Raw genomic sequence first — 25,936 nt, 5'->3', positions numbered from 1 at the left:
GTGTTGGGGTCACAGCTGATCACTTTACATATTAATGATCTGGATGAAGGGACTGGGGGCATTCTGGTGAAGCTTGCTGATGATACGAAGTTAAACAGACAGGCAGGTAGTACTGAGGAGGTGGGGAGGCTGCAGAAAGATTTAAATGTGTTGCTAGAAAAGCGCAGCAGGTCAGGCAGCATCCAAGGAGCAGGAGAATCGACGTTTCGGGCATGAGCCCTTCTTCAGGAATGGCTCATTCCTGAAGAAGGGCTCATGCCCGAAACGTCGATTCTCCTGCTCCTTGGATGCTGCCTGACCTGCTGCGCTTTTCCATCAACACACTTTCAGCTCTGATCTCCAGTATCTGCAGTCCTCACTTTCTCCTTGCAGAAAGATTTAGACAGTTTAGGAGAGTGGTCCAGGAAGTGGCTAATGAAATTCAACATGAGCAAATGTGAGGTCTTGCACTTTCGAAAAAAGGAATACAGGCATGGACTATTTTCTAAACAGTGAGAAAATTCATAAAGCTAAAGTACAAAGGAATCTGGGAGTGCTCGTCCAGGATTCTCTAAAGGTTGACTTGCAGGTTGAATGCGTGGTTAAGAAAGCAAATATAATGTTGTCATTTATCTCAAGAGGGTTAAAATATAAAAGCAGCAATGTGCTTCTGAGACTTTATAAAGATCTAATTAGGCCCCATTTAGAATACTGTGTCCAATTTTGGGCCCCACACCTCAGGAAGGACATACTAGCACTGGAGCGTGTCCAGCGGAGGTTCACACGGATGATACCTGGAATAGGCCTACTATATGATTTAATGGCTGAGGATCCTGGGATTGTATTCATTAGAGTTTAGAAAGTTGAGGGGAGATCTAATAGAAACTTAGAAGATAAGGCGTGGCTTAGAAAGGGTGGACGCTGGGAATTTGTTTCCATTAGGCGGAGAGACTAGGACCTGTGGGCACAGCCTTAGAAGTAAACAGGCTCAATTTAGAACTGAAATGAGGATACATTTCTTCAGCCAGAGAGTGGTGGGCCTGTGGAATTCATTGCCACGGAGCGCATTGGAGGCCGGGACGTTAAATGTCTTCAAGGCAGAGATTGATAATTCCATGCGAGATCAAGAATTTAATAGCTATGGGGAGAGTGCGGGTAAGTGGAGTTGAAATACCCATCAGACATGATTAAATGGCAGAGTGGACTTAATGGGCCGAATGGCCTTACTTCCTCTCCCATGTCTTATGGTCTTATCTGATAGCTGCCAATAGCACAATACTCAAATTGTATCCAAAATTGAAATGAATGTACCACCATTATTCAATGTATATTTGAATATTATGTACTATTGTATATTATGCACAATATATAATATATACTCTCTCAATATTGTTCTGCAATGACTTGATGTGACTGGAGATTCACAGACCCTAATGCTTTACCTGTCACCTTGTGCTGGGTGGAGCAACATCCTGACCCTTTAACAACACCCATTTTTGCCAGACCATCATCACAACAGTCATTATAAACATTTTCTCCATTTTGTGGATTGAGTATTGACCAGATGTTTGACATATGTGCCATGAGTTAATTTGGATCTAAAAATGAATCTTGAAAAGAATCCTTTGATCTAAGCTCATTCTAACGAACTGTTCTGTCTGAAATGTCTAACTTATTCACTCTTTCATTTGCTAATTGACAACCTCAATACAGGTTTCCACCATTTTCAATTTTACTACTAATTGTGATACTGTTTTCTTTAATCTCTGCAGGCATTTACCGTTGTTGCAGTTTTTAATGCAATGACCTTTGCCCTAAAGATCACACCCATATCTGTAAAAGCATTGTCTGAGGCATCCATTGCTGTGGGCAGATTTAAGGTACAGCTTTAGTATTACAGTGTAAAATCAGTTCATCATGCAAATATGTATATATGATTTCTGAAATATTTAAGCGAGTATAAAGCTGAAAGAATTATGTTTCTTTATTATGGATGCTTGCCTCAAACATTTTACTACATTGTTAACTCGTAGATGTAGGTAGATCAAAAAAACCCTGTCTGTTTTAGTACATTTTTGCTTGCATGCTATAACAAGCATATACAATTAAAAAGGCATTTAATTGTGTGAAAGTCACCGAGAAATCAAAACTACTTTGTCCAAAAGTGATGGAGGAGGGGGGAGATGTAGAATTTGATAGTATCTATCTTAAGAGTGCACTTGGTAACCCATAAGACATAGGAGCAGAAATTTGGCTATTCAGTCCTTCAAGTCTACTCCACCATTTAATCATGGCTGATAAGTTTCTCAACTCCATTCTCCCACTTTCTCCCTGTAACCCTTGATACTCAAGAACCTATCAATCTTAGTCTTAAATATACTCAATGACCTGGCCTCCACAGCCTCCTATGGCAATGATTTCTATAGATACACCACTCTCTGGCCAAAGAAAGTTCTCCTCATCTTCGTTCTAAAAGGTCTTCCCTTTACTCTAAGGCTATGCCCTCGGTCCTAGTCTCTCCTGCCAATGGAAACATCTTCCCAACATCTACACTGTCCAGGCCATTCAGTATTCTGTATGTTTCAATTAGGTTCCCCATCATCCTTCTAAACTCTGTAGAGTATAAACCCAGAGTCCTCAAATGTTCCTCGGATTTTAGGGTTTTCATTCCTGGTGCCATTCTCGTGAACCTCCTCTGAACACGCTCCCGACATATGGGGCTCAAACCATGTAAGAAAGAATGGGATAGAGGATTATAGTGACTAGGAAAGACAGGAAGAGTATCACTTGACCATATTCTTGTCTAAGCAGTGCTACGAAGTGCCAGGGATCTGGGTTCAGTTGCCCACTTGGGTGGGGGACAAGATTGGGTGGGATGCTGTTTGGAGAGTCGGTGAGGACTTGTGCTGAATGGCCTGTTTCCACACATTAGGGATTCTATTCTATAGAAAACAATTGAATGTATGGAAAAATAACATTAAAATCCTATTTTAATAATATGACTAATAATTTTTCAGCTTTATGCCTGGTTCATTTTTCAGCGAAATGTCATATAATGGAACCCCAATTATCCACTAATTCCGATTTTCACGCAGATTCCTTTCTTATAGTAGACTATGGAAGTTCTCCTGAAACTATTCAAGCATGCAAGTAATTGGTGTTTTTTTCAAAAATTAATGCATGTGGGTGAGCTATTGTTTTTGCAGCAACATCTGTTGCTTGTAAGTCACGTCTGTTGAACAGGACAGGTGTTAGGTATAAGGCATTCATTGGTTTAGGTGCTGAAGTATAATGTCATGCCATTCATATGGGATGCTCAGATCAACTGTTGATGTTTAAACGTGAATCTAAGTAGGAAGGACTGCCAGCATTACTTTGGTAACCACTTTGAAGAATTCTATATGAGTGTGGAAGTTTGCATCAAGCATACATCAGTTTGAAATTTAACAAGTTTGACTTTTTTTTCCAAGGAGGAAAATTGCAAGCAGTCAGAATTCATTTTTTGCAAGAAGTTAGAATGGATCGGGTGTTTTGTTTACTAAACAGTAGTAATACTCTAATTATAAATGTTATAATGAGAGAACCCTACTACTGTAGTTTGTTAATTATTGGTCATTCTTGTCAGTTATGCATGCTCTAATTTGTAGATTCATTCTATTTGAGATTTCTGAGTAGAATGTTACAGGAGTAATTTTCTCTAACAAACTTGAATTCAATTTTGATAGGCAAGTTGTATTTTCTATGAACTGATACTTAGTTTTATCCTTTAAATGTATACCATGTTATGTAATTTAACAATCAATGAACCTTTGTATAAAATTGTCTGATATGCTCTCAATATAGTATTGAATGCTCGTACATGTATAGCTCGTAACTTTATATGTTTAGTGTAAAATTACGTAGAAAGTTCTGCAAAGGCCAGTTGGTTGAACTAGTTTGCTGATGTTTTTACACCATACAAATCTCACACCGTTCCATCTCTGTGATCTCAGTTTTTTCAGCATGTCTTCCTATTTGTTTCAATTATTTCTTAGGGAAAAGAATTTCACATTTCAAAGAATCTCTGAGCAAAGAAATTTCTCAATTATTTCCTTATTGGAATTACGGTCCCTAGTTTTTAATTCTCCCATAATTAAAAAAATTAGTAGAAGTTGAAACCTTTCATCATGCATTCATCAAACTAGGACACAAGAAACAGACATTTTATTTGATTTGATTTATTACTGTCACAGTGTTACAGTGAAAAGTTTTATTTTGCGTGCTATCCAGGAAAATCATAACTTACATGGGTACAGCAGGGTAAAAACAGAATGCAGAATATCATGTTACAGCTATAGAGAAGATGCAGAGAAAGATCACCTCTAATATATGAGAGGTCTGTTCATAAATCTGATAACAGCAGAGAAGAAGCTGCTCTGGAATCTGTTGGTACATGTTTTCAAATTTTTGTATCTTCTGCCTGACGGAAAAGGGTAGAAGAGAGTTTAATTGGGGTGGGAGCTTACTGGTTATATTGGGTGGAAGATGAAAAGCTTCAACTTCTCGTCTCCCATGAGTGGAAACATCCATTTCACATCTACCCTGACGAACACATTAACAATTTTGGACAACTTCTTTCAGACCACCTCTAAGTCTTTTTTATTCAATATCTTCCTCAAAGAAGAAACAAAATCTTCTCCACAGCTGTCCATGTCTAGGATTCTCAAGAACGAAAACACAACTCCTTAATTAAAAAAAAGTTTGGTTCTTTGCACTGTAAGCAAAAACCTTCTAATACACAAATAGACTTTTTTTTATTTTGAAATTAAATTTTTTAAAAAACTTAGCCATTCACTGTAGAGCCTTTTGAATGTTAATAAAGTAAAATGGAAAAAAAAATCTTATATTAGTAAACTATAATGATTATAATAACTGTAAAAAAACTACAATAAATCTTTAAATAAGCCTGCAATCCCAGGAGCAGGTGCAAGATCCATGCTGCTCTCTTCTAAAGAAAAATAGCTCAATTGTTTAAACTTTGATAGCTGAAGTTTATCAGTTTTAGTGTCATCTTTGTAAATCATATCTTCATTTTCCCCAGTGTTTTATGCAGAGTGGAGACCATAAAACTACACTGAAGTGTAAGCCCGGCCTGATTAACATAATGCAACAACTTTTGAATTGTATACTATTAGGAATAAATTTTATCACTGTATTAAGAAGAGAAACAACAATTCTGCAGCTCAACTTATGTTTCTCCCAATTTTTATTTACATCAACTTCACATTTTTTTTCTCATTAATAATAATCTACATAAAATTAATGTAAAATTTAGAATGTTAATAGTATAAAATCTTTAAGAAGCAAAAGTTTGGAAGAATCATTAAGTAAAAATCTATGATTGAATGTGCAAAATGTTCTAATTGAAATATTCTTTTTGTTGGGAGAGATGTGAGCAGCTGATTTTAAAGAGACCCCATGAAATTATTTTTTCACTTTTCATTCATTAAGGCCAATCAACAATGAAATTACATCAACTGCCATTGTATAGTACTTTGACATAAAAAAATGCCACCTTCCTTTTTTGAAAGTGAATATCAGAAGCAAATAATTCCCTCCCACTTTGAATTTTTTCATGTTTCTCAAATACTTGACCTGGTATTTTACAATATTTTAGGAACATTGTCCACTATGTTGATCACAATTTGTCTCCTCATCTCTTTAGCATTTGCTTTTAATGGAAGAACTAGAAGTTGTAAGGAAAGAGCCCGATAGTCCACATAGTGCCATAGAGTTTCAGAACGCTAGCTTGGCATGGGAAAAGAGCAGTACCTGTTCCTTAGAGTGGCAATCAAAATTAAACAAGGATGAAATAAAGAAGATTAAAAAAAGGAAGGAAAAAGAACTGACCAAGAAAAGGAAGAATGTGTATGTTGAAGGTGACCCAGAGAGCTCACTTCCCGAACAAAATGATCATCTATTACTTGGCACTAAAATGCAATTAGACCGTGACAACATACACGTAAATTTATCATCTCCAAAGCCCAAGCTCCAGAGTGTCTTGCACAACATCAACCTAACTGTGGAACAGGTATACTTCATAATGTTTTCAAGATGCTGTGCATTTGGATTCCTGTTTAAGTCTTTAATTAGATTATTTTTGTTGAATACAGACTTTATTTCCAAGCAGAAATATACCTTTGTTAGAAATATTTTTACGATGTGCTTATTATCCGGAAACCCATCAATGGGGTTGGGAGAATTGTTTTAAATCTGGTCAGGTACAGAATGGCTGAATGCTAATTATAATGCTGTCAGTAATCTTTTAATAATGTGCTTTAATGCACAAAAAATATCTAGTCCAGAGTCCACTATGCCAATGTGACGGGAATGTTAGTATTACTAAATTTATTGAATCACTGCAACTCCTGAATACCTGTCAACTATTAGCAAATCTTCCTTGGTGTTGGTCATTGAAAATTATGTCATATGCTCTGCAATAAGGAAAGAAATACGGGGTGGAATATTCTGTTATGCAGTCCAAGTCAATCATCTGACATGAATCTGGGAGTCACTTCTGCATGGGCACGAGGCACGTTTGCTTACGAGATCATGGAGTTCTCCACTCATGCATGCGTGAAGAGAATGACTAATTGGGACCAGAGATGTGGATTTGTGCCCAGAGCATTTAGACACTGCCAATCTTTGCTGCCATTTCAGAGGAACAGGATCTTGGAGGTACATTTAGCTGCCTATGAGAATTTGGGAGTGATTAAGTATTGCTCTGTCATTTTTTTTTTTAATAGCTGAACTTCCCTTACATACTGAAATGTATGCATAGCCCCTATGTTTTTCTATATAACTCTCCCTTGGTGCTGTGACCCAGAATCAGAGCACGACATCATTGGCATAAGGCGGAAATCTTCTCTATTAGTTCAAAACAATAAGCTAGAAATTAAACATTCCACTGAGTGCAGGAACACCTCTCAGCCACTGTATGCTTATAGCCCAGAGTGCCGTAGGTAATCGGGAAGGCTAATGGAATGTTGGCCCTTATTTCAAGTGGAGTGGAGTGTAAGAGAAGGGAAGTCTTACTGCAAATGTACAAGGTGCAAAATAGACCACATCTGAAGTACTGTAAGCATTTTTGATCCCCTTATTTTGATTCCCTTCTCTTACACTCCAATCATTCACTGAAAGCAGTTCAGAGAAGCGTCACTAGAATGATTCTGGATATTAAGGGATTTCTTCAGAGCAAAGGCTAAACAGATTGGGAGTACTCACTGAAGTTTAGAAGTATGAGAGGTGATCTCATTGATACATATAGGATTCTTGAGGGGCTCGACAGGGTAAATGCTGAGAGGATGTTTTCCCTTATGGGAGAATCTGGACAAGAGGACATAGTCGCAGAATAAAGGGGCATCATTTTAAGACTGAGATGAGTAGGAACCTCTCTCTAAAGGGTTGTGAGTCTTTGGAACTCCTTGCCACAAAGAGAAGTGGGGGCCAGTGTCCTTGGGTATATTTAAGACTGTGATGGGTTGTTGATCAGTAGGAGAATCAAAGGTGATGGAGAAAGGGCAGGAAAGTGGACATGATTAGTGTTGGATCAGTCATGATCTTATTAAATGGCAAGTAAACTCAAGGGGCCACATGGCTTACTCCTGTTCCACTTTATTTGGTCTTTTGGTGCCTTGATATATTCTTGAAAATTCAAAGGGCCTCAAATTTAGCCACTATTATGTTCTCACTGGCCTGTCTAGCATGCCATACAATAGGCTTCTTCCACTGTACCATCATTGTTGCATTCCTCAGCATCTCCTTCGTTCTCCACTTCTTGTCTGAGGAAGCATGTATTTTATCCACCTTGCCCTTGACCATGCTCCCTCTGTCATGCAACTAAGATGTGGTAGATGCAACAGACAATCACAAACATTAAGACATAGCATAGGGAATGCAGAAGTGTGCCACCTGAGCAATCCAGAAAATGGAAACCTGTCTTCAGGACACCAATTGTCTTCTTAATGATGATCTTTGTTAGTTGGTAGTTCCAAAGCTTGCTGATCAGCCAAGCCTTCTGAGATTTCTCCTTGACACACATAAGCCAGTCCTAGATATAATGCAGAGGGACGAACATTTGTGATGCCTGAGAGTTTTATGGAATTGACAGCTTCCTGGATACCGGGTGCAAACCTGCAAAAAACGTCTCCTATAATCACACCACAAGATGGATATTCCCTAGTCAGGAATTTTATGATGATGCCTGGGAGTTCTGATCACCATATGTATGCAGTTGATTGTTCCTTGGACTTGAAGGCAAGGAAATAGGAACATATCCCACATTTTTGACAATTTGGCAAGTTGAGTCTATGGTGAATTACGCAAGCTTGCGTGGTTTTCTGAAAAGAACATTGGTTAACTCTCTGATGCACTAATGGATTATTGGGAGATGCCACAGAAGTCCCCAATTGCACTTTGAAAGAAGCCTGTAATTAAGTTCAATCTGCTGTGATCTACAGTGCCACAAGGATATACTGCCTTCAAATCTGTGCAGCTACAGATCTTCCTGCAGGAAGTGGAACTGAACCTGGATGACAGTTATTGATGTGCCCCTATACATGCGATTTCTCATCCAGAATTATTCTTCATTTCTTTACAGGTAGTTGCAACCCTTCTACAGACTTCCTTGTGGCATACTGCTTGGCAGTGCATCTGACCCTGGTTTACCCCTTTATCCATAGCTACAGTCTCCTGAGATTCAAATCCTGTTGTTCCTGTCCCTGAGCCTCCATTCATCTTTTCCTATTTGGGCATGTCAAAACCAGTACAGCTACTGGGTTCACCTTGTCCAAACTTTTGAATGAGAGTTTCCGCATGTGAAGAAATTGCAGGTGGGATATCGGTAGCTTGTTCCAGAAATCTTCCCATGCGTTCCCAACCTTTGGACACATCAATCTGTTCATATCTTTGGTGAAATCCTGCATTACATCAACCCCGCCATGGTGAGGCCCATCTACAGAAACAAGACTCATCCTCCTCTCCCTCATAAGCCATGTGCAAGAAATCAGTAGTCTTGAGTAATATACTGACATGAAATATACAAGAAGATAGTCTCAAGAAGCACCGTTTATTTATTAGCCTATCCAAGAAGCATACCGCACCATGTGAATACCTCACATATAAACTTGAGTTTCTGAAGGCATGATTTTCTCACTGATTAGAGGACTTTGATGAGGCATTTTCTGGAATACTGTGTCCAGTTCTGGTCACCCAGTTATAAGAAAGATTAGATTAGATTAGATTACTTACAGTGTGGAAACAGGCCCTTCGGTCCAACAAGTCCACACCGACCTGCCGAAGCGCAACCCACCCATTCCCCTACACTTACCCCTTTACCTAACACTACGGGCAATTTAGCATGGCCAATTCACCTAACCTGCACATCTTTGGACTGTGGGAGGAAACCGGAGCACCCGGAGGAAACCCATGCAGACACGGGGAGAATGTGCAAACTCCAGACAGTCAGTCGCCTGAGTCGGGAATTGAACCCAGGTCTCTGGCACTGTGAGGCAGTAGTGCTAACCATTGTGCCACCATGCCGCCCCTAAGATGATATCAAGCAGGAGAGGGTTCAGAAGAGATTTACCAGGATGTTGCTGGGTATGGAAAGTTTGAGTTATGAAGAAAGGCTGGAGAGGTTTGGGGCTGTTTTCACTGGAGTATAGGAGGTTGAGAGACAATTTGACAAAAGTTTATAAAATAATGAGAGGTATAGAAAGAGTTAATGGCAGTTGTTTTTTTCACCGAGGTGGTGAATTTCAAGACGAGGGTACATTTTTAAGGTGAGAGAGATTTAAAAAAGACATAAGAGGCAAATCTTTTACACAGACAGTGGATTGTGTGTGGAATGAGCATCCTGAAGATGTGTTAGATGTGGGTACAATTACAATGTTTAAAAGACATTTGGATGGATATATGAATCGGAAAGGTTTGGAAGGATATAGGCCTGGAGCAGGCAGGTGGGACTAGTTTAGTTTGGAATAAGGTTCATCATGGACTGGTTGTACCAAAGGGTTTGTTTCTGTGTTATATGACTCTGTGTTATATATTACTATCAAAATTGTGGATCTAAACATAATGCCAGCAACTTGGGTTTTAATGATTAATCATGACATCCTAATAAATGCAAAAAGCTTCTTGACTGTCAGCATTGGGTGGGTCTACTTGCCTGAATCTTTCTTCCAATACAACATCAAAAATTAAACTGCAGTTCGGAATTTGAAGTTTGGCCTCCCATGGACTTAAATTCCACCCTCCCCCCTGACCTTTGTCCCCAGTTCAGCCATGGCTGGAAGATTCTGCCCACTATTACCTTGCAGCACTAAGATTTATTATTCTTCTGCTATTGTGGAGTTCTGGTCCTTTTAACACAATGATTGGTCAGAGTTGAATTATTGTTTTATGAAAAACATCAACGTTTGGAAAGACCTTCAGGCTGCAAGCGAAGAGAACCTCATTAAACGACTGCTTTCGATTGTTGTTTTTGGGAAAAATTAAAAATTGTTCACAAAACATTGTCACATTTGGATATGATGTCAGGAGGTTGATGGACCTTTACTCGATATTAATGTGTTTTTGATTAAAATCTCCTATGGCATTGCTCAGAGTGCATTGGGGGATATTGTAATTTTAAATCCAGGTGTGGGATTTAATACATGATGAGTATTATTAATTAATGGTTATTGAGTAAGATTGTTGAATATTGAATTCTGAAATTTTTAGTTCAAATAGTGCATAACACAACTGGCCTTAACTAAATATTGATTTATTTCTGTCCTAAATTTTTATTTTGTCTTTGTAAGCCAAGGCTCAAAGTGAAGATGTACCGAGTTTGTTGTTCGTTAATAAGATAAAAAGTAAATGAAAATGTTTGAATTCTAAAATAAAAATGGAAAACAGGTCACTCAGTATTGTTAAAAAAGAAGACAGGTTACAACATTTTGGGTGTACTTTTCATCATAGCTAGTATGATAGATAGTCCCTGTTCTTGGTGGCTGTCTTGCCTGTGCCATCCTCTCAGATTGTGCATTCAGTAAAATAAAAGGTACAATAGCACTTGCATTGAATACGATTTTAAACAGAAAGATGCCACTACAAGCTTTCCTTCAGCAAGTTAGGGTATGGAATGGTAGTTGAAAATTTGTTTAGTCCAAGACTGTTACAGAAAAAAATTATTTGTTGATTCTTTTGGATTATACTAAAGCAAATTATAATGGTTTAATTAAGTGGCTGCAGTCAGAATTGGAGATTGAAAATACATGATAAGTAACATTGTTTCATACCTTGAACTCTGCTATCATACAAATAGATATAAGGCAGTGTCAGCCAACTCAGCATTTAATGAATGTGGGATTTAGTTATGAGATTATTTGACATAACAGTATGAGAAGATATCTCCAGCAAACCCAAATTTGTAGCAATGGTGTAGAAGTGGTACTATCAGGCTTTTCATACTAATCCGAACGCATGGACTATTTCAGGCTCTTAGTCAGAGAGTTATAGAGATGTACATCATGGATACAGACCCTTCTGTCCAACTCATCCACTTATTGATACTTTTTTTTAATTATGGAGGTAAATTGACCTAGCTTAACTATTGAAGGTTCTAAATCAGCTCACTCTGATGTTCAATTTACTTAAGAGATTCTGAAACAGTTGTGATGGCTATAATTTAATAGATTTAATAGCTTGCAATTCACAAAAGAGCTATAATTCATTTATGACCATACAGCACAAACATACAAACGAGGAGCAAGAGTAGGTTCTTCTGCCTAACAAGCCTGTTCCACCAGTCAATAACATTTTGACTGATCTGTTTGTGCTTTGAATTCCACAATCCTATCTATCCCCGATAATTTTTGATTCCCTCACCGATTAAGAATCTATCCACCTCTGTCTTAATACTATTGAATAACCCCAACTCTTCCACTTTCTGAGGCAGAGTTCCAAAGTTGCACAGCACTGAGGGAAACTAACTTCTTGTCTTTATCCTTATATAATTGGATGAATCAAAAGTATTCATTATGATGGAATTCTGCAACACTGGTCCTCTCTGAAACTTGTAACCGTGGATATAGGTTATTAAACTCAAACCATTTGTATTAATTTAGGATGTAGACATGGATGTTAATTGCAACTAATTGCACATTATAACTGCATTTGAAATGATGATCACTAAACTGTAAGCAAGGCAAGAATACAGACATTCCACTGTAAAATAAATTGATGGATTCCTTCCCTAATATGTAAAATCAATAATGAATATCAAAGATGCTATTTATGTGTGCATTTTTAGGCACTCTTGCAAATTATGAATGAAAGGTTGTCATTGTTTAGAAATGTGGTGCTTGTTCACTTGATTAGTGATTTCCAAAGAAGCAGTGGAATTTCTGCAGTCGGTGGGAGGGGAGGTCTGTCATTAATGAGAGTAATTAGCCTGAATCGCAGTCATCTTTTCATTCCTACTTAATTAATCAAGAGATTCATTCCTTTCAATATTTAGATATCTGAATTACATTACCTCTAATCATGTGTTGCCTTGAAATAAGTTCAGTTTTTTAAATTGATCTAAGCTGCAATCATTATTTAAGTAAATAATCATTCATGGAGCTCATTTCTGGTCCTTGTCCAAGAACACTATGCACTTTAATTTGTTTCTGTCATGCCATCTGTAGCTGTGTTCTGAAGGCCTTCTTGCCACATTACCCATGTGTGGATCATGATGGGCAGTTTCCTGCACAGTCAGCGTGACACTAAATGCTAAAGGAGGATTCTGCAGATGTGTCGTCCAGTTTGCTGGAACACTGAATTTATGTGGTCCACACATGTATGATCACTCGAAAGAAAGCCAGTACAGAAATGTTAGATGGGTCCTGATCTAAGGCAATTTAAATGACCACTTAACTAGAGCTGTTCAAAGAATGCAAGTAGTTGCAGAAGATGTACTTTAACTTCCATGTGCTTAGGCAGCGTTGTTGGAAGCATTGGTTTGTTGTTCGAGGTGTGTTGAGGCAGTTGATTATAGTTAGGGAGGAGATCAGAGAACCGGACCCAGCAACGGGTACAGATCTTGCAGTACCTTTTATTCTACAAGGTGACAAACCGATGTAGTTGTGGTAGAAAGGAGAACGGGGAAGCTCTGTGAGAAAGGGGGAGCATACAGATGATAGGTCATCCATGATCAATAATCTTACATTCATATGAACCAACAACATTGCAGGAGGAAATTGAAGTGCCACACAAGTCCCCAGTTGCACTTTGAAAGGAGCTGGTAATGAAGAAACTCAATCAACTTCAGTACCGCAGGAGTGTGCTGCCTCCAAAACCGTGCAGCTACAGATCTTCCTTCAGGAGATGACAACTGTTGATGTCCTCCTAGTCATGCAATGTCTGTTCTTGAATTATCTTTCATTAATTTGTGTGCAGTTGCAACTCTTCCATAGATTTTCTTGGGGCAGAAAGCTTTGCAGAACGTCTGACCCTGGTGTTGCTGCTTGCCTCCACCACAGCCACAGTCTCTGAGATTCAAGCAGGTTGTCCCAAAGCTATTCAGTCTCCTTTAGCCTGTACTCGGAGAGAACATGGTACTCCTGGTTGATGTGAATGTTTGAACATTTACATTTCTGGTTGCAAAAGACATGAGAGATATGGTGAATATCTTACAATCTGAAGTTCACAAAAACATTTTGGCAAGGTGATAGGACTCCTTCCACTTCTCCCTAATGAAGCAAGAGCAGGATGAAGAGACATATAGTTTTACTAGGATATCAAAATTAATAACCAGTAGTGCAGGGCACATCGACAGCATGCAAATGCCTCTGTCAACATGGCATCCCATATCAACGAGGTGAAATACAAAAACCATAAGAGTTACCACTCCATAAATAGTGTGTGTGACAAACCAAACATTCACATGGGTGAATGCTTACTGTCCAGGCATTCCTGGAGTGTGTGCATCGTTTGTGAATCTGGATTTAATGTCCACCACTGATTGCCCTTGAGGAGTAGAGGTGTGAGCCATTGTCTTGAATTGTCATGGTCCATGTGATGTTGATAGTGTCATTGGAAGGGAATTCCAGCATTTTGATCCAATAACATAGAAGGAATGATAATATAGTAAGGACAGTGTGTGACTTGGAAGCAAAGGTGCAGGTTTTGGTGCTGCCCTGTTGTTTTAGATGTTGGAGGACATGGATATGGACGATTCTGTTGAAAGAGCATTGGTGAATTATTGCATTGCTTGTTGTAAATGGCAAACACATTGGTGTTGCAGGGATGTTTTAAGAAGGATGGGCTGGCAATCAAATCGGCTGATTTTGACTTGGATGGTGTTGGGTTTCTTGAGTGTTGTTAAAGTTGCATTCATTCAAATAAATGGACAATTTCATGCTCTTGACTTGTGCCTTGTAGATGGTGGACATGTTTTGATGAGTTAGGAGTGAAGTTACACACTACAAAATGTCTAGCCTCTGCTCTGTTCTTGAAGTGGAAGTGCTGGTGTTGGACTGGGGTGGACAAAGTTAAATATCACACAACACCAGGTGTAGTCCAACAGTTAATTTGGAAGCACTAACTTTCAATGCACTGTTCCTTCAGCTAGCTATGGAGCAGGATCATAAGACACAGAACTTATAGCAAAAGATTACAGTGTCATGCAATTGAGACAATATATTGAAATTTTTAAGTCTTTCATCTTTTATAATGGGTTGCAGGTTTTGGTTCATTAATATGTAAATCCCAGAGCTTCTTTTAAGTCACATTCTCGAGATAACCTAAGGCTTTATAAAAAAAGTGACAGCTCAGACAATGCATTAAAGGTGTGAGGTTAGAGTCTGTCTGTATCCCAAACTTGAGTCAGACTGGTTGTATTTTCAAAGTAAGAATTTATAAAATATTGCATGGATTGACTGCCTGTATTCACTGTCTGCAGTTTGCGTGCTTTTTTAGCAAAATAGCGTATATCTGCAAATATAATTCTGCAAATATAAATTCACCCCAGAGGTGTGTTGTGTGTGTGTGTGTGTGTGTGTGTGTGTGTGTGTGTGTGTGTGTGTGTGTGTGTGTGTGTGTGTGTGTGCGCGCGCGCGCATGAGAGAGAAAGCATGTGAGTGTGTGCATGTGAGAATGTGTGTGTGAGTGTGCATGAGAGAGTGTGTGTTTGTGTGTGTGCATGCATGTTTGGTAGAATGTGTGTGTGTGTATGTGAGTGTGATGGAGTATAACCCCGTGAGAGTGTGTGTGTGCGCGAGTGAGTGAGTGACATGAACCCAAGGTTCTGGTTGAGGCCATCCTCATGGGTACCAAACTCAGTTATCGGCCTCTGCTTGGCCACTCTGCATTGTTGCGTATCTCGAAGTTCGCCTTGAAGGATTGTGCTTCAGTGGTCAGGGACATTCGGCCTCAATTTTCGGGTGACCATTCTCCAAGGCAGACACACAATAACTCAGAGTGGCCAAGCAGAAGCTGATAGCCAAGTTCGGTACCCATGAGGATGGCCTCAACCGAGACCTTGGGTTCATGTCATTACCACAGGTGACCACACACACACACCTTCTCATGGGCTTATACTCCATCACACGCTCTCTCAGGCACACTCATACGCACACACTCACATGCTCTCTTTCTCTCTATCTCACTCTCTCTCACACACACATGCATTCACACACACACATATAAGTCTATGGGGTGAATTTGCATTTTGCAGAATTGTATTTGCTGGCACACTCTATTTTGCTCAAAACACGCACAATCTGCAGGCAATCAATCCATGTAATGTTTTATAAATTCTTACTTTGGAAGTAAAACCAGTCTGACTCAAGATTGGGATACAGACAGACTCTAACCTCACACCTTTAATGCATTGTCTGAGCTGAGATGTCACTTTTTTTTAATAAAACATGAAGTTATCTCAAGAATGTGACTTAAAAGAAGTTCTGGGATTTATATATTAATGAACTAAAACCTGCAAACCATTCTAAAGGATGACAGAATTAACAGCAATCTAGGTTTGTTTAATACAGAACAACCTCGGTTACTGAACAGCAATTTTCCGAATTTCGGATTATCTGATCAACATCTCAAGATCCGATAAAAAACGTATTAAATTGAAATAAAAGCAAAGCAAGAGCAGGCAGTCTGGGCTGGCGGTGGGAGCAGAAACAGGGTCGCCACGGCAACCTTGTTCCTGCTATTGCCGCTGCCACGGTAATCCTGATCACTTATCCAAACCATTCGATAACAACCCGTTATCCAAACAAAATACTCCCTGTCCATCTTGTTCGGATAATCAAAGTTGTTCTGTATATCATTGCAGTTGCACGACGCTGTAATCTTTTGCTATAAATTCTGTGTTTTAAGGTCCTGTCCGCAGCCACCTGATGAAGGAGCAGCGCTCCAAAAGCTAGTACTCCCAAATAAATCTGTTGGACTATAACCTGGTGTTGTGTTGTGTGATTTTTAAGTCTGTTCTTGAATCCATTGTACTTACTTGGGTTAACCAGTTCAGTCTATAGGAATCCCTAGAATATTGGCGATGTGACTGCAACAATGGTAATATCATTTAATTTCAAGAGAGATTTATTTATTTCTTTCTTATTGGATGTTATTGTTTGGTACTTGAAAGTGTAAATGTTACTCGCCACTTCTCAGTCCAAGATGAATATTATCAAGATCTTTCTGCATGGGGACATAAACTGCTTCAGTATCTGAGAAAATGCAAATGGTTTTTACTGAACATAGCAATTGTCAGTGGACATCCTCACTTCTGATGTTATGATGGAAGAAACATTGTTGATGAAGCGACTTAAAGCGGTAGACCTTAGGATACAAACCTTGAGTAAACACATGCAACAGTGTTCTGGTGCAGATATTCAAAAATGACAACCATCTACATTTGTGCTAGTATGACTCCAACTGGTAGAGTACCCTTTTATTCCCATTGACTTCAATTTTGTGAGGGCCTCTTGATGCCACACTCAATCAAATGCTGGCTTGATATCAAGGGCAGTCACTCCCACCTCATCTCTGAAATTCAGCTCTTTTTTTCCCATGTTTGGAAGAAGACTGTAATGAGATCTGAAGCTATGGCCCTGGTGAAAGACAAGCACTCTAGATCAGATTGCTGATGAGTCTTGATAGCGTTCTTGTTTGAGCAAGGTTTGTGAAGGTTTGTAGCTCAGGTTGAGGTTTAGGGTGTAGATTTGCTCGCTGAGCTGTAGATTTGATTTCCAGACTTTTCATTACCTGGCTAGGTAACATCATCAGTGGCGCCCTCCAAGTGAAGCGAAGCTGTTGTCTCCTGCTTTCTATTTATATGTTTGTCCTGGATGGGGTTCCTGGGGTTTGTGGTGATGTCATTTCCTGTTCGTTTTCTGAGGGGTTGATAGATGGTATCTAGATCTATGTGTTTGTTTATGGCGTTGTGGTAGGAGTGCCAGGCCTCTAGGAATTCTCTGGCATGCCTTTGCTTAGCCTGTCCCAGGATAGATGTGTTGTCCCAGTCGAACTGGTGGGTTTTTTTCATCCGTGTGTAGTGCTACGAGGGTGAGAGGGTCGTGTCTTTTTGTGGCTAGCTGGTGTTCGTGTATCCTGGTGGCTAACTTTCTTCTTGTTTGTCCTATGTAGTGTTTGTGGCAGTCCTTGCATGGAATTTTGTAGATGACATTGGTTTTGGACAACCCATTGAGTGTTGCTCATTGATTGATGGGGGCTGAGATTCATTGAACATTGTGAGAACTTGTTGATATTGTGGGCATAACATGCATTGTGAGAATTCATTCACCTTTAACACCTGTGTGAGATGTTATCTTTTACTGCACAGCATCTGAATTACAAAGTTTTCTGTAGAAGGACATAATGAGAATTTGGTACAGAGGGAGAGGAACTGTAATGTGCCTTTGCTAAATAAATAATTAATCAACAAATAAGTATGTAAATTACTAAGGAGCAGTAAGTACTGCAGGGCAAACAGTGTGACAAAACTGAAACATGCTGTGTTTATGAAGAACATTGCAATCCTGGACAGCTATGTCTGCAGTGAGCTTTTGCAGATCAAGGAAGTTCAGCTCAGCTTTAGAGCTGGGGTTGAGCTGCAGACATTGTGGGACATTGAGAATGAGGAGAATCAGCTGGACATTTTGTTGCATTTTTTTACTTAAGTAGTATTTTACAGTTGGTTATTGGTCAGGGTCACGGAGGTATGAATGCCAGTTCGGCAGGTATTGGGATTCGGGGTAAAATTATAGAGGAGCTTTCGTCCTTAACTTTTAGATCAACAGATACATCACAGGCAAATACAGTGTATGAGAAGAATGGCTGCATGAGAAACTGAGCATGGCACCATGGTAGAGAATGCTATTCAAGTGAAGAGAGTGAAAACAAAAGGGGTCATATTGGAGGATATAATCACTAGAAGAAAGATGGAGATCTCTGCAGCAACAGTAAGGGTTGTAAAGATTATATTGCTTGACCAGTGCCAGTGTTAAAGACATCTCTTTATAGCTGGATATGAACATGAAACTCCTACAAATATGAAGGAAATAAAGGCATCTCAAAGGAAACTAATCTCTGGACTATTACCTGAGCCGTGTGCCAATTGGCAAAAGGCCAAACACATTAGAGTTTCAAAGAGTGGTATTTAAAGAAAGTTTTTTTTTAGTTCTTGGGACACTGTCGTAAGTACTGAGGAAAAAGGGATTTGTTTTGTTTTTCATTTAAACCATGTCAAACAGAGCTGTGAATGGAGATTATAGCTGAAAGGGGAACAGCAGGATCAAGTAAGTGAGATTTTAAAAGTTAACAAACAATTTGAGGGAACAGAGTCCTGTAACTATTTGAAGAAATGTGGCCAGATTAGGACAGGAGAAGCACAGAGTTTAGCAATTATGATGCCTCTGAGAATAGGTTCTATGCAAATAATAGAAATAAAAAGTAATATTGAAAAGTATCTGAATGCATGATGCTTTCATAACAAGATAGGCAGACTAATGGCATGAATAAAGATAAATGGATTTGATATAATCACCATTATAGAAATATGAGACTGGACTTTACAGTCCACCCACAGGCACTGAAATAGGGACAAATCTCTTTAGATCTAGTTTTGTTTACTGGAGTTATATTATGAAAGATCCACTAGGAAAAGTGATCATATTACAATTTAATTCCATTTCAATTTTGAGCATGATATACTCAACCCCAAAATATGTATCTTCAGGCTAATTACGGAAATATCAAGGAGAACCAGATAAGGTTGATTAGGTTGAAGAAAATGATGGTAAATAAACGTTGGGACGCATTACATTAATGATTCAAAACATTCTACAAAATATATTCCATTAAAAAAAACAAAAAGCTTGTGAGAAAGATTCATTTGTGTCACAGAAGCATATTCAAGGTTAGTTTTAGATTCAAAAATGAAATTTATAATGTTGCAAAGAAGAGTAGTAAACCACAGAAGTAACAGACTTTTAGAAACCAGGAAAAGGTGACCAAACAGTTGTTAGGAGGGGAAAAATCATTATGAAAGTAAAATTAGCCAAAAATGCAAAATGTCTGTATGTTTTATAAAAGGAGTAGTTAAAGTAAACATTAAAGCCTCAGAGACAGAGACAGTATTAATTATCACAGAGAATGAGGAATTGATTATTTTCAAGTTGATAGTTTTGATTAGTGGAGTACTGCAGGGATCAATATTGGGAACTAAAGTATTCACAATTGAATTTAATGACTTAATCAAAGAAATCTAGAGTAATGTATCCAGTTTTGTTTGTGATACAAAGCTAGGCGAGAATGTAAACTGTGAAGAAGCACAAAGAAACTGCAAAGAATCACAGAAGGTTACAGCACAGGAGACCATTTAGACCATTTTGTCTGTGCTGGCCCTCTGAAGGAGTAATTCACCTAGTACCACGTCTTTGCCTTTTTCCCGTCACCCTGCACATTCTTCTTTTTCAGATAATCATCTAATACCCTTTTAAATACCTCAAATGATCCTTCATCACACTGTTACGCAGTACATTCCAGATCCTAACCAATTTCTGTGCGAAAATATTTTTCTTCAGTTCACCTTTGTTTGCTTTGTCATTTACTTTAAATGTTTGCCATCTGGTTCTTAATCCTTCACTAATGGGAAAGCTGTCTACTCTGTTTAGAATTCTTCAAGATTTTGAATACCTCCGTGAAACCTCCTCTGAATTTTCTTTTATCAGTGGATAACATTGCTGACTACTTCAATCTTCTGTATAACTGAAACACTTCATCCGTTCTTGTGATTCTTCTCTACAGCCTCAATAATATCTTCAGACTCTTCCTAAAGAGTGCTGGTTACCCAGAATTGGACAGATTGTTAGATTCCTGGAATTCACTTGACAAGATGTCACATCAACTACACAAAATTAAATCCCTGTTCTGGGGCATTACACGTGACGACAGAGGACTAGTAACCTAATGAGAAACACAGCATGGGGTCAGTGATACAGATCTTAAATATTTACAATTTATATCAATCATTTGGAGAAAGGGACTGAATATAAGGTAGCTAGGTTTGCTGGTGACACAGATAGGTCTGAACGTAAGTTGTGAAGAGGGCATAAGGAGTCTGAAAATTAATATAGATGTGTTAAGTGAATGGGCGAAGGTTTGACACATGAGGTACATGGGAAAGTATAAACCAGCCCACTTGGCTGAAGAATAGAAAAGCAGCATTTCATTTAAATGGAGCAAGATTGCAGAACTCAGATGTACAGAGATGTCTTAATACGTAAATTACTATCCTATCAGACATATTCATATTTTTATTAAATGGTGGAGCAGGTTCAGGGTGCTAAATAGCCTATCCCTATTCCAAATTCCCTGTACATATGTTGATAAAACAAAGTTAATTAGATTGATTCCTAGGATGAGAGTATTGTGAGAGAGTTGGCTTATGGTGAGAAGTTGTGTGTATTTGGTGATAAGCAACATTCATACCAAAGGATATAAGGATGAGAAAAGGTGGAAAAACTCAGCAGACCAGGTAACATCCTTAAAGAAAAACAAAATTAGCATCTCAGGATTATGACCTTTGTTCAGAACATGTTCTGCTGAAAGATCGTTGACTTGAAATATGAAACAAGATGCATTATTCCCACTTTTATCTGCATAGATGCAGGCAGATGCACAAAAATCAGCTGCAACCAAATTCTAGACAACTTACTACCAGTCCTGTGAAGAGATTTTCTGGGAAGGCTATTGGGGGAAAACACTGGGGATGAGCTTCTCGCCATTCCTGAATTCCACTCAGCTACCTCATATTGAAGCTGGTCTAGAAAAGGCCTGTAAGTTGTCATAACTGGACTACTTCTGGACATCAATTGGAGTGCTTATGGACCAACAGAAGTGTCACCTGTCCCATGTCAAATTATAGACAGATTGAGTGGGTGGAAACTGGATACTGCTTACAGTAGTCAGATATAAAATTCTGTCTTTCCTTTCCTGTTAGTACCTTAAGAATCTGAATATGTTTTAATTTAATAGATTGTAGTCAATTGTAATCCGTTTTCTATCTTTGAATTTCTAGGGTAAACTGGTGGGAATTTGCGGCAGTGTGGGAAGTGGAAAAAGCTCACTGATATCAGCTGTCTTGGGCCAGGTAAGAACTGGTTATATTTGATTAATATAATTTACTTTTTTTCTAGTCCAAACCTCAAATATTTACTTTGGCTACACTGAATTTTTTTAAAAAGTTCTTTGTAAGTGGTGTGTTTTACAATTAAAAATTACAGGTACATTATGGGGCATACTTTTACGAAGAAGGTTTATGTAAACTTAAAATAGATTATGTTGTGAATAATATTAAGAAATTGAAAGACTCTTTAATCGTTGAAGAAGTAGTGAAGTGTTATACGGCAAGATGAAGCAAATAGAACAAGTTAATAGGAGGAATTGCTTGCATTTTGTAACACTTTTAGGGTCATAGACTCATAGAGATGTACAGCATGAAACAGACCCTTCAGTTCAACTTGTCCATGCCGACCAGATATCCCAACCCACCCAGTCCCACCTGCCAGCACCCGGCCCATATCCCTCCAAACCCTTCCTATTCATATACCCATCCAGGTGCCTTTTAAATGTTGCAATTGTACTAGCCTCCCACCACTTCGAGTTGCAGGTCATTCCATACACGTACCACTCTCTGCGTGAAAAGTTTATCCTTTAGGTCTTTTTTATATCTTTTCCCTCTCACCCCCAACCTATGCCCTCTAGTCTGGACTCCCCCACCCCAGGAAAAAGACCTTTTCTATTTACCCTATCTATGCCCCTCATCTATTAAATTAAAACTTCTATAAGGTCACCCCTCAGCCTCTGATGCTTCAGGGAAAACAGCCCCAGCCTGTTCAACCTCTCCCTATAACTCAAATCCTCCAACCCTGGCAACATCCTTGTAAATCTTTTCTGAACCCTTTCAAGTTTCACAACATCACTTTTCCCCACTCCTGGAATGTTTTTACATCATGCTAACTTAATGTAATTAGTATCAATGTTACATGATTTCACAGCTAACTTTCTGTCACATGTTCATTTACAGTATGATCAGTAGAGAACATATTGTCATCTTTCAGATACTGTTATTATCATTAAAATCACATGATTAATAATTGGATTCTCAGTTCCAATTTGGACAACATTAAATCCAACCTTTGGAATAAGTTGTTTTGCAGTTATTTGAAAACGTAATGATTCCGATACATCAAAAGATACTCTGTTTCTCTTTCCAATAGTTTGACTTTCTCGTATTTGCTGCATTGTAAACAGAAAGGGATGCCTTGGAATATGACAAATAAATCACTCTCTCCTGATATATTGGAAACAGTTATTTCACTTGTGGTGTACTGAACACAACCCATTTTCTGTATTAATATAAAAAGAATTGTGGTTGCTGAAGATCTGAAACAAAAACAGAAACTACTGGAGAAACTTGAAGAAACTACATTCTGAACAACGGTCACTGAACTCAAAACATTAACGCTGTTTTCTCGCCACAGATGCTGTCAGGCCTGCCTAGTTTTGCCAGTAGTTTCTGTTTGTGTTCCATTTCCTACATTATTCTTTCTTAAGTTATTTTGATTGAATTCATTGAGTTTTATATTGCAGGCCTGTGATATTAGGTGAAAAGAAGTTTTGAACTCATTGAAGAGGGATTTAATTTACAGAAAAGGAATATTAAAATAATTGATAATTCCTCAAAATTGACCTCAATGAAAAAGTGACCTGGATAAGGAAATTAGACTTCCTCCAATCCACATGCTTTGATCCTTGAACATTAAACTTCTGCAAAACTCACTAAGTGATGTTTAAATTCTGCGTTGAAAACCTTCCACTCTATCGGGAATTTGTTCTTTGAAAATTGCACACATAAGAATTTAGTTAGCTTAATATATTTAGCTAACCACTGTGCCACCGTGCCCTTAATGGGCGGCACGGTGGCACAGTGGTTAGCACTGCTGCCTCACAGCGCCAGAGACCCGGGTTCAATTCCCGCCTCAGACGACTGACTGTGTGGAGTTTGCACGTTCTCCCCATGTCTGCGTGGGTTTCCTCTGGGTGCTCCGGTTTCCTCCCACAGTCCAAAGATGTGCAGGTCAGGTGAATTGGCCATGCTAAATTGCCCGTAGTGTTAGGTAAGGGGTACATGTAGGGCTATGGGTGGGTTGCGCTTCGGCGGGTCGGTGTGGACTTGTTGGGCCGAAGGGCCTGTTTCCACACTGTAAGTAATCTAATCTAATCTAATCTAATTTTCTTTTGCAAAGTTAATCTAGCTTGATTTGAAATAAAACACAAGATATTTTGAAATATGCAATATCAGCTTTTGGTACCTAGCAGAAAAACTGCATGCTGTTTTATTCTTGCCTTCAAAAAAAAAACTCAATATATTGTGATTGGTATGAAGAACACAGTTTACAGGATTTAGTATTTTATAATACAAAATGAAACCAACAAAACAAAATATTGTTTCATTGAAAAAAATGCAAAATCAGGTAGAATGAATCAAATAATTAAAATGAGAAGATGGATTAATAATGTGATAAATGTAAGGGAAGTATGAATTTATATAATGATTGAAAGCATGAGAAAATACATACAGTATTTAGAAACCTAAAGCAACATTGGAGATTACAAAAATATCTTGTCTTCCACCCCCAACCCGCAGCAGATATAGTATTACTGCACATTAAGTTAATAGTCTGCTTTGATGTTTAAAGTAAGATTAATAAGATAGGTGAATACCTATTTTGAAATAAGGTTGAAAGTTTATAGGGATAAATGTAGTCAAAGGTGATCAACTAATCTCTGGAACATAATGACAGATTTGATGTTTACAAAAAGCAATTAATGAACATGGAAATTGTGTGATCATGTCTCCAAAGATCAATGAGTTGAATAGAATGCAAGGTAACATAATTATAATGGATTTTGAAAGGATCAGCCATGATGAGCCAGTTTTCTTTCCTTATTTTCTGCTACATTAGGTTCTGGGTGTACTGATGCATAGAATGAGAAGCAGAAGCAATTTGAACTGTCTCCACCATTTAGTAGGATCATGGCTGATCTGATGTAACCTCAAATCCACATTCCTGCCTACCCCTGATAATCTTTCACCCACATGCTTACAAAGAATTATCCAATTTTGTCTTTAAAATATTCAAAGATTCGGCTTTAACCAGCTTTTCAGGAAGAGAGTCTCAAAGACTCACGATCCTTTGTGAAGAAAAGAATTATCTTATTTTGAATGGGTGACCTTTTACTTTTAAACAGTAACCTCTTGTTCTAAATTCTTCCATAAGAGGAAACATTGTCTCCACAAGTACCTTGTTAAGACCCCTCAGGAACTTATATGTTTCAATCAAATCACCACTAAACTCCAGCAGATACAAGTCTAGTCTGTGCCACTCTACCAACCTCCATATACAGCATATCATCCGCCGTCATTTCCGTCACCTCCAAACGGACCCCACCACCAGGGATATATTTCCCTCTCCTTCCCTATCAGCGTTCTGAAAAGACCACTCCCTCTGTGACTCCCTCGTCAGGTCCACACCCCCCATCAACCCAACCTCCACTCACGGCACCTTCACCTGCAACCGCAAGAAATGCAAAACTTGCGCCCACACCTCCCCCCTTACTTCCCTCCAAGGCCCCAAGGGATCCTTCCATATCCGCCACAAATTCACCTGCACCTCCACAGACATCATTTATTGCATCCGCTGCACCCGATGTGGCTTCCTCTATATTGGGGAGACAGGCCGCCTACTTGCGGAACGTTTCAGAGAACACCTCTGGGACACCCGGACCAACCAACCCAACCACCCTGTGGCTCAACACTTCAACTCCCCCTCCCACTCCACCAAGGACATGCAGGTCCTTGGACTCCTCCATCGCCACACCATAGCAACATGACGGTTGGAGGAAGAACGCCTCATCTTCCGCCTAGGAACCCTCCAACCACAAGGGATGAACTCAGATTTCTCCAGTTTCCTCATTTCCCCTCCCCCCACCTTGTCTCAGTCCAATCCCTCGAACTCAGCACCGCCTTCCTAACCTGCAATCTTCTTCCTGACCTCTCCGCCTCCGCCCCCACACCCCCTCCGGTCTATCACCCTCACCTTGACCTCCTTCCACCTATCGCATTTCCAACGCCCCTCCCCCAAGTCCCTCCTCCCTCCTCCCTACCTTTTATCTTAGCCTGCTGGACACACTTTCCTCATTCCTGAAGAAGGGCTCATGCCTGAAACGTCAATTCTCCTGCTCCTTCGATGCTGCCTGACCTGCTGCACGTTTCCAGCAACACATTTTCAGCCCTTATTCATAAGACACCTTACTTATTTCAAGTATTAATATGCAAAATCTTCTCTGAAGATCTTGCAATACATTTACAGCCTTC

The 25,936-nt window shown here is 39.0% G+C and overlaps 1 protein-coding gene across 6 annotated transcripts in view; it reads left to right on the top strand.

Moving 5' to 3' along the window:
* The window catches only part of LOC122557198 (ATP-binding cassette sub-family C member 5-like), a 190,985-nt gene that overhangs the window by 68,215 nt on the left and 96,834 nt on the right, over positions 1-25,936 (top strand). For 4 of the 6 annotated variants that reach the window (XM_087992076.1, XM_087992079.1, XM_043704624.2 and 1 more), the window contains 3 exons: positions 1,752-1,859; positions 5,684-6,049; positions 21,575-21,646. In XM_087992076.1, coding sequence (XP_087848202.1) covers positions 1,752-1,859; positions 5,684-6,049; positions 21,575-21,646 — 546 coding nt within the window. The remainder of the gene's footprint in view (positions 1-1,751; positions 1,860-5,683; positions 6,050-21,574; positions 21,647-25,936) is intronic. The other 2 variants (XM_087992080.1, XM_087992077.1) reach the window with 1 other exon arrangement.

Source organism: Chiloscyllium plagiosum, unplaced genomic scaffold (assembly GCF_037043375.1).
Source record: "Chiloscyllium plagiosum isolate Xiang-an unplaced genomic scaffold, Cpla_swu_hap1 HiC_scaffold_11, whole genome shotgun sequence".
Classification (NCBI taxonomy): Eukaryota; Metazoa; Chordata; class Chondrichthyes; order Orectolobiformes; family Hemiscylliidae; genus Chiloscyllium; species Chiloscyllium plagiosum.
The sequence above is the reverse complement of the archived record's forward strand: the minus strand, read 5'-3'. Positions and strand labels throughout refer to the sequence as shown.